Source organism: Schistocerca nitens, chromosome 6 (genome assembly GCF_023898315.1).
Source record: "Schistocerca nitens isolate TAMUIC-IGC-003100 chromosome 6, iqSchNite1.1, whole genome shotgun sequence".
NCBI classification, from domain to species: domain Eukaryota; kingdom Metazoa; phylum Arthropoda; class Insecta; order Orthoptera; family Acrididae; genus Schistocerca; species Schistocerca nitens.
This window is the reverse complement of record NC_064619.1, coordinates 622,107,978-622,121,862: the sequence shown is the minus strand read 5'-3', so window position 1 is coordinate 622,121,862 and position 13,885 is coordinate 622,107,978. Positions and strand designations below refer to the sequence as shown.

At 36.1% G+C, this 13,885-nt stretch overlaps 1 protein-coding gene across 5 annotated transcripts in view; it reads right to left on the bottom strand.

The window, feature by feature from the left end:
* LOC126263719 (centrosomin-like) overlaps positions 1-13,885 on the bottom strand; it is a 399,259-nt gene that overhangs the window by 40,633 nt on the left and 344,741 nt on the right. For all 5 annotated transcript variants that reach the window (XM_049960867.1, XM_049960870.1, XM_049960865.1 and 2 more), the window contains exon 9: positions 788-862. In XM_049960867.1, the coding sequence (XP_049816824.1) occupies positions 788-862 (75 nt within the window). The remainder of the gene's footprint in view (positions 1-787; positions 863-13,885) is intronic.

Here is a 13,885-nt window from a genome sequence, read left to right as displayed (position 1 = left end):
ATATGATAACAATATTATGAAAAGGATAGATTGCCACTCACCATAAAGCTGACACAATGAGTTTCACACCTTATGCTTACATGACCGCCATCTCTGGCCAGAGTCCGGCTGGAGTCTGTAGCGAGAGTGGTCGTGTGGGCATGAGGTGTGTTTCCTTGTGTGGATGTAAGTGTGTTTTCCTTTGAAGAAAGCTTTGGCCAAAAGCTCAATGTGTAACAGTCTTTTTGTTCTGTCTGTCTGCAACTCATCATGTCATCTTTAAGGTGAGTAGAAATCCAGCATTTTCGTAACACTGTTGATATTCCATTGTTTGATTTATAAGACAAGTCAGATGAGTCTCTATAATGTCAATGGTATATTTTGGGATGAACTATGGGGATTCACAGGTATCTTCACTATTTGAGTTACCTAGTTTAAAACAACATTTTTACTTAGTCTGGCAACTAAGAAGTGTAACCCAACCTCGGCTCTGAAACTGCTGCCATGTCCTGGCATCAGGATTTAGACAGCAAATACTCACGAAACACATTTGTCAATAACCAACACAGTTACACAACCCACATAGAAGGTGTAGGGAATAACACTCCTGAAGGACATATTCAAAGTATGTTTCTTTAGTCCCTAGATCTGTTTGTTTGAGAACTAAGAGCCATTTTGCAAGTAAAGCCGATAGGCCAAAAATTAGTGCACATGAAAAAAGAAAAAATCCTATGGAAAATCTATCTTTGGTGCTCAAAAACTAAAATCAATAGCTATAACTATTACTTTTTAAAATGTGTTTTCTCACCTGTGTCATCATTTCAACCTCAGCTGAGAAATTGTCACCAGGCCCAGATGCCAGCACACAACATGGTAACACATTCTGCACAAGAAAGAAAAAAATTTTTGTCAATAAATAAAAGCTAACAGGTCTAGTTGTAACAATATGTAACATCTACAACTATCATATTAGTTTACTGTAGCATACAGACACCTGAAATGCCTAAAAAATGTACTAACCAAAAGTTTACAGAAGAGAAAGAAAATTATTTGGTTATAAGAAATGCGCTGTTCTGAATCTAACCACGAGCAATGAAGGCAAAAGAGGTGCATGAAGGGGGTAGGAGGAACAAAATGATAACGCAGTGTCACAAGACAAGAGATCCAGGACGTAGTACTCAGTGAGAGCAGTAGTAAATCACCATATGGAACACCATACATATTTGTGTTTTTCCTCCAATTTCTAAGGTCACGATAATTCTTCACATCACTGACACAGATGTTACCGAGTAATGACTGAGAATACAACTTTTTTCGTTACATATTACATCAGAATATTTTGGATTCTTTTACTTCAAAACCTCATCCCTGATTTTGTTTATAACTCATCTTATGTCAGGAACCATGAAAATAGTGTGCCAATGTTTTATCTCTGTCTGTACAGTATATACTCTACAACAAATACTTACACAAAAAGATTTCTTGATTGGGGAATAATATGAATCTGCCTGTATACATTTAATGCAATTTTTTACTTCACTAATATAACTTTAGTTACAAATGTTAAACCCACCCAACAACAATTTGCCTACTTAAGTGCCTGTGGTCAGCAAATTCCTTCACAAGCTTTGGTATTAAAGCAGCTAAAATTTCATCCACAACAAAATCCAAGGAAAGTCATTATTCAAGAAAACAATGGTTGAGAACTGTAATTAAAAAATCTTAAAAACTCAAGAGAATGGATTTTACAATGGTTGTATTTGGGACAACTTTACGAGGTATGAAACAAAAGAATTTAGCAATGTACTCGTACACGCAAGCATTCAGATTCAAAACATACAGGCAATATCACAAATAGTCATTAATTGCCTCCAAGCTACTGCAATGAAGACACTTTTAAATAGAGTTTCCCTAAACTATCACAGTATGTGCCAATGTCTAATGGAAATTTATTAATAATGTACACCATAAAGACCAACTCTCTTTGAGTACACTCATCAGATAGAGCAATACATGAAACCATGTAAATGGCTCGTGTTGTCGTCTTCAGCCTGAAGGTTGGTTTGATGGAGCTCTCTGTGCTTGTGCTTCTCTATCCTGGCAAACCTCTTCATCTCAAATAACAACTGCAACTTGCATCCATTGCTCTGTCTGATGAGGGTAATCAGAGAGGGAAGTTGGTCTCTGTGATGTAAATCACTAATAAATTCCTATGAGACAATGGGTACTATGGCAGAGAAGTGAGAGATCAACTGTGGAGACTAGATCTGTAACACAGTGTGTGCACTGTGATATGTCAGCTATGGCTTTTATGCAAACAAAATTGTCCTTTCCGTGGAGGCTTAAAGCCAACCCTTAGCTTAGTGACATTATAAAGCTCAAATTGCATTTCTTATAAACAGTACAGACACACAATGGTAAAAACACCATTGAGTTTTCGCTGCTCAACATGCAGCTGGAACCAGTTCATATTTCAATTCAATATGTGAACCTTTTTACCAATGTCGCATTACCCCAAATTTACTCTGTTCCTTCCACCAACATAGGAAGCCTTAGAGGATGCTTGGTTTTTCTGGAACAAGATGGATATTAAGATAAGTATGGAGAGATTTGAACCTACATTATTGGCAAACTCTGGTGCAGAGTACATACCATCTTTTACTATTTTATGAAACAGAGAACCCCCCCCCCCCCCCCCCAACACTCTTTGCAGGCAGGGATTGGGGAGGAAGGCACGCGGCAGCTCTGCCATTAGAGTGATCTATAAACTATTGGCATGTGCAGTTTCTTTTCCAATCGCACAGTATTATCTGTCTTCTGCCATGACCGTGGGCAGTATGAAAAGTTCTTGATCTGATAATGAAAACAACAAATTTACACTTTCAACGAAGTTTTATTTTTGAACAATCTCCTCTAACATCAATACATTTAATCCAGATGCATTCCAACACCATTATCCCCAATGTGTAGTGTTCCCATGGAAGTGCTGCAAAGTACCTATCTACAGCTGTAGTGGCTTCTTGATTGGACAAGAAGCTGACCTGCGAGGAATTTCTTCAGTTTTGAGAACAGATCAAGTCTGAGGGAGTCAAATTGAGGGAATGGGGTGTGTTCCAACACTTGATAGTGCAAATCCTTCAATTTCCCCAATGCCAGGACACTTCTGAGGGCAGGTGCATATTTCTGATAGAATGATTTTTTCCTTGAGCTGTTTTCAAAAGTACTTGCACCCAGTTTAATTAGAAGTTGAGAGTAGTATTCTCCAGTTATTGTTTTACTTTTTTCAAGATAGTCAATCAACAAAATTCCTTTTGCATCCCAAGACACAGATGCCGTGCCGTTTCCCTTCGATGGCATCATTCTTGTCCTCTATGAAGCTGATGAACCGGCTTCTATCCACTGCATAAGCTGCAGTTTGAATTTGGGTGTATAGTGGTGAATCCACATTTCATTTACTGTCATTCTCTGGTGCAAAAAGTCACTTCTTTTTTTCTTAAAATGCACCAAGCACTTTTCAGATAGTGTCATATGAATGCGTTTGCAATCCACAGTAAGCCCATGTGGCACCCATCTTGTGCAAAGCTTTCTCGTGTTCAATTCCTAGTGCAAGATATGACCAGCAAGTTCCTTTGATATCCCTGGAGTATTAGCAATTTCATGCACCCTTATATGCTAATCTTCCAAAATCATGCCATGCAGTTTGTCAATGGTTTTCCGTGTGCTTGTACTTTTTGGATATCCTTTGCATGGACCATGTTAGCTGCTTTCATGGCCACATTTTAACTCGGCTGTACATTTCTTCATGATGGAAACTGCACGTGAAGAGCTGTTACACACATTTACAATTCACAAATGAAGTTCAGTTGGTGCGCAACAATCTTTTACGAAGAATTTAATCACTGTAAAATATTCAGTTTTTTAATATTTTCAAAATCACGCACAACGCAACTGCTTAAAAAGGCAGCCTACAGTCAACTGTTGCCAGAATGACTTGAAATTTTAAACGGCATCTACTAACGTGTGTGTGTGTGTGTGTGTGTGTGTGTGTGTGTGTGTGTGTGTGTGTGTGTAGGGGGGGGGGGCGGGGGGGCGTGGCGTGGCGAAGGTCACATAGGTAGTGCTGCTATTTCTGAGCAAGGCTGAGAACTTTTCAGGCACCTCTTGTACACTAGTTAATAGAAAAGTTTCGGGATCCATCACAAATGCACGCCAGTAACTCTGAAATGCACCTTTTCTGGGTTGTAGGTGGCTGAATCACATTTTTCTATGTTTAATTGCCTCGTCATTCCAAGGTGAACTGGCCACTCTTTGGCACTACAGTGGCATACTATAATTGACATGCAAGTCAACACTATGGTGCATAAAGGCAGTCTTCATTTATTTGGGCAAAACAAGCATCGTTGAATAGAAGTAAACACAAATGCCCCCCCTTTTCATAACCACTTAATTTTTAATTTCAACACTGAGCAAATGAAAAAAAATTTTTTTGATGTAGTTCAGGGTTCAAGATACAAGGCATATTCGGAAAGTAAGACCCGATTAGGTGCAAAATGGAAACCACTGTGAAAATATGACAGATGTGTTCAGCAGTATCTTTAGTGTGCCTGTCGATCGCTTCACATCGCTCTTTTCCATTCAGAGCACAAGGTGATCACACAGGAATGCCAAAACAATGTCTCCCATCAAGTATGTGGATCTGGTGAGCTATGCAGCTCACATAACACACATGTCGTGTGTTTCTTTCTTCAAGACAATTTTCAACCGCATTCTGCAGGGGTGATGAAAATGCTCCTGCAGTGTTTTCAATGGGAAGTGTTTGATCACCCACATTACAGCTCTTAACTAGCTCCCTCCATTGTTCATCTCTTCTCACATGAATCACTGACTATGAAGACAACATTTTGGCACAAATAACGAGAGGTAGACCAGCGTAGGGAATTGGCAGAAAGCACAGGCGGCTCCTTTCTGTGACGAGGGTACTGGAAAGTATGTATAACGCCACAACAAATATCTAAGGCAGAGTGGCGACTATTCAGAGAGGTAGCTGGAAGGTGTTTTTGATTCTCACTGTGGTTTTCATTTCAGGACCGATCAGACCTTACTTTCCGAACAGCCCTCGTATTATGATTGTCACAGTAAGTGGTTACTTCCAATTTCTCACTTCTGACAAGATGGTTTACCTGAACAAGCATCATTGTTTCAGAGAGCAGCATTGCAGTTTATATATTTCAAAACCCAGCTACCCTTGTGTGTCTGTAGTGAAGGCCACGAAGAGCGGGGCATTTACCTACAAAATTTTCTTGGCTTCCATTTCATTACAGCAAAACCATTCAAACACATGACCTGATATTTGTTATCTGTCTTATTTCATAAAAATACATTAGCAGAACTTGCCACCAATGTGCCTTTTGTAAATGGGGATCAATATTCCCTACTGACACAAAATTATTTGGGATAAATGTTGTCACTTGGAATGCAAATTCGTGGGTCTCTAAACTGTTCATAAAAGCAGACACACTTGTAGGCCTCAACCTCAGACCTTGAGATTGCTTGTTAACACGTATTTTACCTTAAACCCCATTTACTTCTGAGCATTTGGTTTTTGATGTATGTTAATTCTCTACAAAAATTCAAGATTTTAATAATATGCATTATTTTCTTTGCCAGGAAAGTAACTGATTGTCAAAGAAGTAATGGAATTACAGAACTAAACTATGTAGCAGTGCCCACTGTGACTAGAGGTGATATCTTATCTGAACTCTGTTTCGATCGTGACATATAACTCTGTACATAATCTCAATACAGTCTCTCCATTTCAAGTGCCTGGTTCCAATCTTTTTCTGGCATTTGAAGAAGAGAGTGAGTGAGTGTGAGTTTGAGTGAGTAACAGAGCGAGAGCGAGAGCGAGAGAGAGAGTGCAACTTTAATAGAGAAATGCGCTGAACACTTGACAATGTGTGGAACCAAAACAATGGTGGACACTGTTGAAAGCTCGATTTTTTTGAGAGAGAATTGATGTGACAAGTGCACCAAGAACGTTCACTACAACAGTAAGCATTACCTCTCAAGAAGAGTGTGAAACAATTACATGGGTTTGCAATGTTTGCCTTATCCAAGGCTGGCCAGACACAGATGGGGTACAACTCACATTTGTTCAGCAGTTTTCATTTCAGGTCTAACTACTGCTCCTAGCAGAAACTGACTAGATGTACATTCTAAGAAAAATGTCTTCAAAAATGATTAATATGCTTAATTTTTGTGTAATCATCTAATATCATGACCTAAAATACCTCAGTCTCTCTAAGCAATTGTGTATCCAAACAGAAGCACATAAGGTCATATGTAGCTGTCAACAGAGATGACCCATCAAACACTTTTGCCTTCCTATTACTAGGCTACAGTGATATATTCAGGATTCTTTGCAATCTGCCCATGTCTAGAATATACCTACACAAAATAAATCTTAAAGGTTTCAAACTTGGCTGTTGTTGACAAGTATTTATTTTATTACATCTTGCACAAATGGAAATTTTTGGCCTTGAAGTGTAGTAGGCATCAATATAATGTAATACAAAATTGTTAAGGCCTTCGTGGCCACTTGCTGACAAACCGCCTGTCGGCTTCTGTCTTCGGTTCTTCACCCGACGTTTGTCTGATGATTTTTCTGATGTTTCGCCTGCATGAGTGGCTGGCATTGTCAAAGCTTCACCCTCCACTGCTGGTGGTGGTGGGTGAAGCTCTAACAAAGCCAGCCACTGGTGCTGGTGAAATGTCAGAAAACATCAGCTGAAGAATCCAACTGGCAGTTTGTTAATACAATGTAAAATTATCAGATTATAAAACATCAGGTCTATAGGTTGTTCCAATGAAAGCGAGCACATGCAGTGACCTATAATGTGTCATTAACCGTGAAGATGACTGTTACCGCTCCCAGTAAGCACTCTGGTTTTAATTTTGATACTTGCACGTTATGTGCTCTCTCTAAGCTTGGCTAGGTCAGTCATTTTATAACCTGATAATTTTACTGTATATTGACACCTACTGCACTTTCAAATGGGCAGTAAGGCTGAAACTAGCCATTTATGCAAGGTGTAAAAAAGTGAATACTTTTTAAAACAGCTGAGATGGAACCATTTAAAATGTTTTCTAGCATATATACGACCGTGGTACCTGCACACGAAGAAAATGATTGAATAATTGCTTTTTTTGGAAATGAAAAGCTCAAAACTAAGTAATTAAGAAAAAAGGTGTGTGTTAGATTCGTACATCATTATCTTCCATGGACAATGCTCTTGATCAGTGAGCTACTCACGCACAACTAAACTCACTCACATGTGTGCCACTACCTCCTTTTTTGGTCAGTTCCAAATACTCTGAAAGAAAAAGCACTAGGCTGTGGTTAAGCCACCATTCAGAATCTGTGCTCATTGAACATTAATTATATATTACATAGAATGTCTGATGTCATGAATTTGTTGTATTTGCATTACTTAAGTTGCAACAGTTTTCATTGTTATCAACAATTCCATAAACTTCTGCATATTTTTTCTGGTAAAATTCTTCAAATTAATAAGAATGCAACATTTTTACTTATTATGATGAATTTATTTTCTCATGAAAATGGTTGTGTGTCACTGCATAAAGATGTGGGCATGACAATAGTTCAAAGCATAATAATTCAAATTGTAGCATTAACATAAACAACAAAGATAAAACAATTTAGTTGACTACTAACAATATTTCAACTATAATAAACACCAATATGCTTAACAGAAACCTACTGTGTCACAAGCATGGTGGAATCACAAGTGAACGATTTCCACAAGATTGTGATGCACAGCAGTAATAGCACAATCAGAAGGCTTCAAATAAGGCATTTCAGAGCTATTATAGAGGATATCTAATAATATATGAAATAAATAACAAGACCTCAATCAGCATATTATCAAAACAACAACTGCTGTAACCACAGAAATACACTACTAAATTTAATATAAACGTAGAGACTCTTACAAAATCATACAATGTAAAATTGCCGTTTAATGATGGTCCAAGACACAGGGTTTTATGTTTAAGGATCACAGCAATGAAAAATATTGCTACCTGCTCTTGGAAAACTGATAACAGAATTATTTATATGTTCCATTTTACCTTTTATGTATCATCACTTCAACATTCAGTTGTATTTCTTGGCATAAGTGAAAGAAAAATTTCTTCACTGTGAATGATGACTAGTTTTAATAGTCAGGCTGAATTCTGTATTAAAATCTAAACAATAAAACTTTTTATACATCTGTTCATCTTTCTGGTTCCTTCCTTTCTTTCCAAGAAAGCACTAAATATTTGCATTATTTTGGTGAGGGCATACAGTGGTGTTGCAGGAAGCTCATACAATGGGACACCTAAGATAATGGTCATGTTTCTTAATACCAACATCTAATGCTTCAGAACTTTTTAGAGAAGTTCCTAAGAAGCATTAAATGACAGTTAAAACCATAGTTACATAATAATACTGCTGACTCATTTAGGACACAAATGTCTGCCTCTAGTGAATCACTGAAGAAATTCATTTTAGTTGCTTCATGTAAGCAATATAAAATCATTTATTCTTCTTCGGATAATTACAGACGCTACATTTTTTCCTGGATACACACTGCAAGAAATAATTTTTTTTAAATTACTGTACAAATGAAGTAATGGATCAGATGCTTTTCAAATCAAACCTTTTAAACACAAGCAAGCTAAAGAGAGCATCAAATTTACAACAGCAAAAAGACAGGTGAATCACCAGTGACTTAATATTACAGCCTTTTTGATGAAGGCACCTGTACAACACTTATCCACACAATACTGGCACAAAGTTCTGAATGTACTAGCTTAACCTACTCAAACATTAAATGTTATCACAATGTGGGACATTTAGGCAGTATCAATTATTCATTATGTTTCACTACTTTATTCCAGAACAGAATCATTTTGAAAGCATAAAGAAAGTAATAGCAATATTCTCCACTGGCAACTATAGCATAAACATTTAATACTTAAATTTTCCTTTCTGTCAGGGCACACACAAAATAACAAGACTTTGAACACTAAACCATTTCCTGTCACATGAGGATGTATTAATTTTTTGTTCTTCATGAAACTTCACTAACACAGAAGTTTACAAGAAGGAAGATCATGCTTTAATATCCCATAGCCAGAAACTCACAGATGGGTGCGACAAGAAGAGAAAATTAATATTGTATGTTGCAAAACATAAAAATCTTCAATCTATACTTCATTTCTCCTATGAGAAGATAGAAGATGTAGGAATAATCTTTCTACCAGGAGACCTTATTCATACAATCCTCCTGTGACACACACATACATTCAACATAGCATGTATGCCCTTCTTCAGACTGCCTTCATAAAATCCTAAGAACACAATTGTAGATTAGTTATTTCATGCGTTATTAGTGTAATTCAATGTACAGCACTTGGAGGTAAAACACACCAAAAGGGCACAGAGATAACAGTTTGCAAGACTGGTCCAAAAGTAAAGTTCCACATTCCCAAAACCACAAATAAAAAAGGGGAAACTTTATTCCAAACATGTGAAACATGATATTTCTCGCATCAAATTTCATATCAATTCAAATCAAACATTTTACTGTTACCAATCCCTGTTTGTTTATTTCCACAACATGTTTCAAATGTTTAAAGCTGATTGATTGATTTCTTTATTAATCCATGTAACAATTTACATTGTGTGGATTCCGTCAGCAAAATCATATACAATACAGTATACCTACAATTTATACACATAAAATTAATATTTACACACATTTGTAAGGTATCAGACATTAGTTTTATATCCTTATGTAATTTCCTTGTAGTACTGTACAAATCTGGATTTCATATTATAATTATTTCCTCATGTATTACAATGCAGGCTACTTTAGTTACACTACGTTTTAATTCAGATATCCGTTACTGCATAATAACTTTTATTTAATAAAAATTTTTTAGTTTTGTTTTGAATTGTCCAATTGTGTCAATATCTTTTATATTTTGGGGTAATTTATTATATAATTTAATGGCATTGCACAACAAGCTCTGCTGAGTTTTAACTTTATTTTTCCTCTCTAGATGCAGATAATATTGGTTTCTAGTTTCATAGCTGTGTGCTAAAGAATTTTTAACATAGCAGTCAATATTTTTTTTACATACATAATACTTTGAAAAATGTATTCACAGGGGACAGTTAGGATTTCCAGCTTTTGGGAATGTTCAAGGCAGTGAGCCCTACAGCCACTGTTGATTATACAAATTGCTCTTTTCTGTAATTTGAAAACTATTTGAATATTTTTACTGTTGACTCTCCAAAATCTCATTCCATAGGTAATAACAGAGTTGATATAAGAAAAATATACAGATCTGACATGTAGTATCACACACTGCAGTCAGAATTCTAAGAGCATAGCATGCTATAGCGATTCTGTTACTAAATATTTTAATATGTTCTTCCTACTTTAACTGACTGTCAACATGCATACCAAGAAATTTTGTGTAGTCTACACATTCTGTAGTTTCATCATTTAACTTAAAGTTGTTATAGTGTGGTTTTTTGCAGACATAGAAGTTAACAGCATTTTTTTTAATGTAGTGTTAGTTTATTATTGAATGCCCACTCACGTACACTGTTTTGTGTGTGTTCGGCTTTTTCTTTCAGTCCATCTGGTGATTTGTCACCGATTAGAACATTTGAGTCATCTGCAAACAATATTGTTTGTCCATGCTTGATGCTCTGTGGGAAGTCATTTATGTAAATGAGCAATAGTATTGGGCCAAGGACACTACCCTGTAGGACACATATTTACATAATTTGAGCCTGAAGTATACTTCACAATATAGTTTGAGCAACTTGAAATATGTGAGATTTCAGTTATCTGTCTTCTATGTTTTTAGATATGACTGGAACCACTTTTTCACAAGTCCCCTTATTCCCAGTTTATCTAACTTATTTAACAATATGTTGTGGTCTACCGTATCAAACGCTTTAGTTAGATCAAGAAATATACCAGTTGTGTAGTTCCCTTTATCTAATGCTTCTAGACTGTGTTTTGCGAGGTGTGCTGTTGCTAATACTGTGCTTATCCCTGATCGAAATCCCAACTGGTCAACATACAGTAAGTTGTATTTATTTAAATAATTCATTAGCCTATCTTTCATAATAGTTTCTAATATTTTTGCAAATCATGAGAGTAGAGAAATTTACCTATAATTTTCAATTTTTCCTGCATCACCTTTTTTTGAAGAGAGGTAGTAATTTAGCATATTTTAAATGGTCTGGAAAGTAGCCCTGCTTGAAAGATTGATTTATAATATCAACTAAAAGTGGAAGTAGGCTCTTGATACAGTCCTTAATTGTAAAAATGGGGACTTCAACCAGACCAGCTGAGCTTTTGTTTTTCAGTTTGCTGACTGCTTTGTAGACTTCCTCCTGTGTTGTAGGGAATAACACCATTGAGTGTGATACACCATTATTTGGCTTTTTGACCTGAGGGGCTGTTAGAAAATTTTCCTGTAATTTTATTCCTACACTACTAAAATAATCATTTATATAGTTTGCCAAATATATTGGGTCTTTTATTAGAGTCCCTTCCTCTTTGATTTTCAAGTTTGACAGATTTGTTTTCCTGGTACCAGTTTCCTGCTTTACAATCTTCCATACTGCCTTACTTTTGTTTTCAGCAGAGAGCACCAGTTTGGAGTTATGAGTCCTCTTTGATGCATGCAATATTTTCCTATATCTTTTATAAAAGAGTGAGAAAGCAGGATTAGTTTGGCTCTGTTTAATGGAGCTCAGATACTTTACTGTTTCAGATGATTTTTTTGATGCCTTTTGTGACCCACTTGTTTTTTCCTGCTGTTGATAATGGACATAACACTTTAGGAAATGTTTCTTCAAAATTTAATTTAAACAATGTCGTGAAATTTTTGAATTTTTCATTTGCATCTACCTCTGAGTATACTGAGTCGCATGTTTATCCTGCTATATGTTTGGCAAACTCATATCTATTTTGTTTAGAAAAAATTCGTCTGCAAATATGCATTTTCTTTGTTTCTTCTGGAGCCACTTTTATATTAATGATTTGACCTGTGTGATTAGATAATCCTACCTCTGCTACCACCACCTCACAGTTTTCTTTGCTTAAATCTGTTAATACCTGATCAACAGCTGTCTTCAAGTATTTTGTTATTCTTGTTGCACTGTTAACCATTGGAACTGGATTGAAACTTTGAGCAAGACTTAGTAATGAGTCCCATGTAGTATCAGGATTCAGTTTATCTACATTTAGGTCTCCACATATGAGAATGTGGTTCTTTGGAGTGGATATCTTGTCAAGAACATGATTAAGTTTGGATAAAAAGATGCCCTTTGTGACCCACTTGTTTTTTCCTGCTGTTGGTAATGGACATAACACTTTAGGAAATGTTTCTTCAAAATTTAATTTAAAAATTGTCATGAAATTTTTGAATTTTTCATTTGCATTTACCTCTTTGCTTCATCATGAGGTCAATCTATGTGGATTAATATGGCATGTATGTGTTGTATTATAACTGGAGTAACTCGTGGCATAGTCTAGCAGAGAAAAACAAAATACTGTTTCAGTATATGACTCCCAGTGTCCTGGAGGTTTTTGAGTGAAAGAATGAACAAAACTATAAATTTGAAGATAAAATAAAAATACTACTGGAGATTTGTTATTTTATTTATTTTGCTTTCAGTTTTGTTCACCCTTGCACTCTAAAACCTCCAAAACACTACAACTCGTATACTGAAATAGTGTTTTGTTTTTCTTTACCACACAGTGCCACAGGTCACTCCAGTCTTAACACATCACACACATGCCATATTAATCCATTTAAATTGACCTAATGATGAAAAGATTTGAAACATATTGTGGAAATAAACAGTGACTGGTAACAGTAAACTCTGTTTCATTTGATATCGATAACAGTTGCAGTAAAGCCTAACCAAAAATGTTCACATTTATGGTCAGTTCAATTCATCAGGAGGTGGGGCCAAAGCAAACTCGACAAGATGTCACCTGCTACAGAGCTACATTACACACAAAAAATCTTAACTCGGTTCCTGGTATATAAAAATTAAAAGTGTAATAAATGGCATGAGTGGCTGTGTGTGACGACTAAGGTCATAATATTAATTCAATAGTTAATTTGGAACTTCTTGATCGATCGATAATTTCTGGCACTGTTATGGTGCAACTACTACTGTGGCAATTAATCATGTAAGAGTGATTGTTTTGGTTTGAAACAGAAAATATTTTCATGTCACTGCAAGCTGTGTTCAAGTGACAGCACAAGATAAACAGTATAAAAGCACTCACCACATTTAAGATTCAGACACTGATTCACTATCAGATCTTTCAAGTTTAGAGGGATAAAACACTGACTAATCTAGCAGTTCATTAAGAAGGAAAATTACAATTAAACATCCAATAGTCATCAACTCACAGATAGTTTACGGAATCACATGTTTCTGGTGAAGAATGAACTCAGCATCTGACAAAAATTTTAATTCACATTATGCTACACCAAATGCGCAAGTAACACTTGTGGAGCAGTTGAGTGCTAAATCAAAAGAATGAAGATACAAAGAAATGTAGGCAGAGATATGTAGGCAGAGATATGTAGATGCCTGCAGAATACAGTAGATTTGGTTTAACATTTGCTTTAGGAAAATGAATGGTATATAACAATTACAAAGGCTCTCAGGTAAAGTTTGTTCGCACAGTAAACTAAAACTCTATAGAAAATCAGTTCTTTTTCTGGACTGCTCTAGAATCATCATACTGAATGAGTTGCTTTTTGTTTCTAGCACCACAGCATGAAGAAC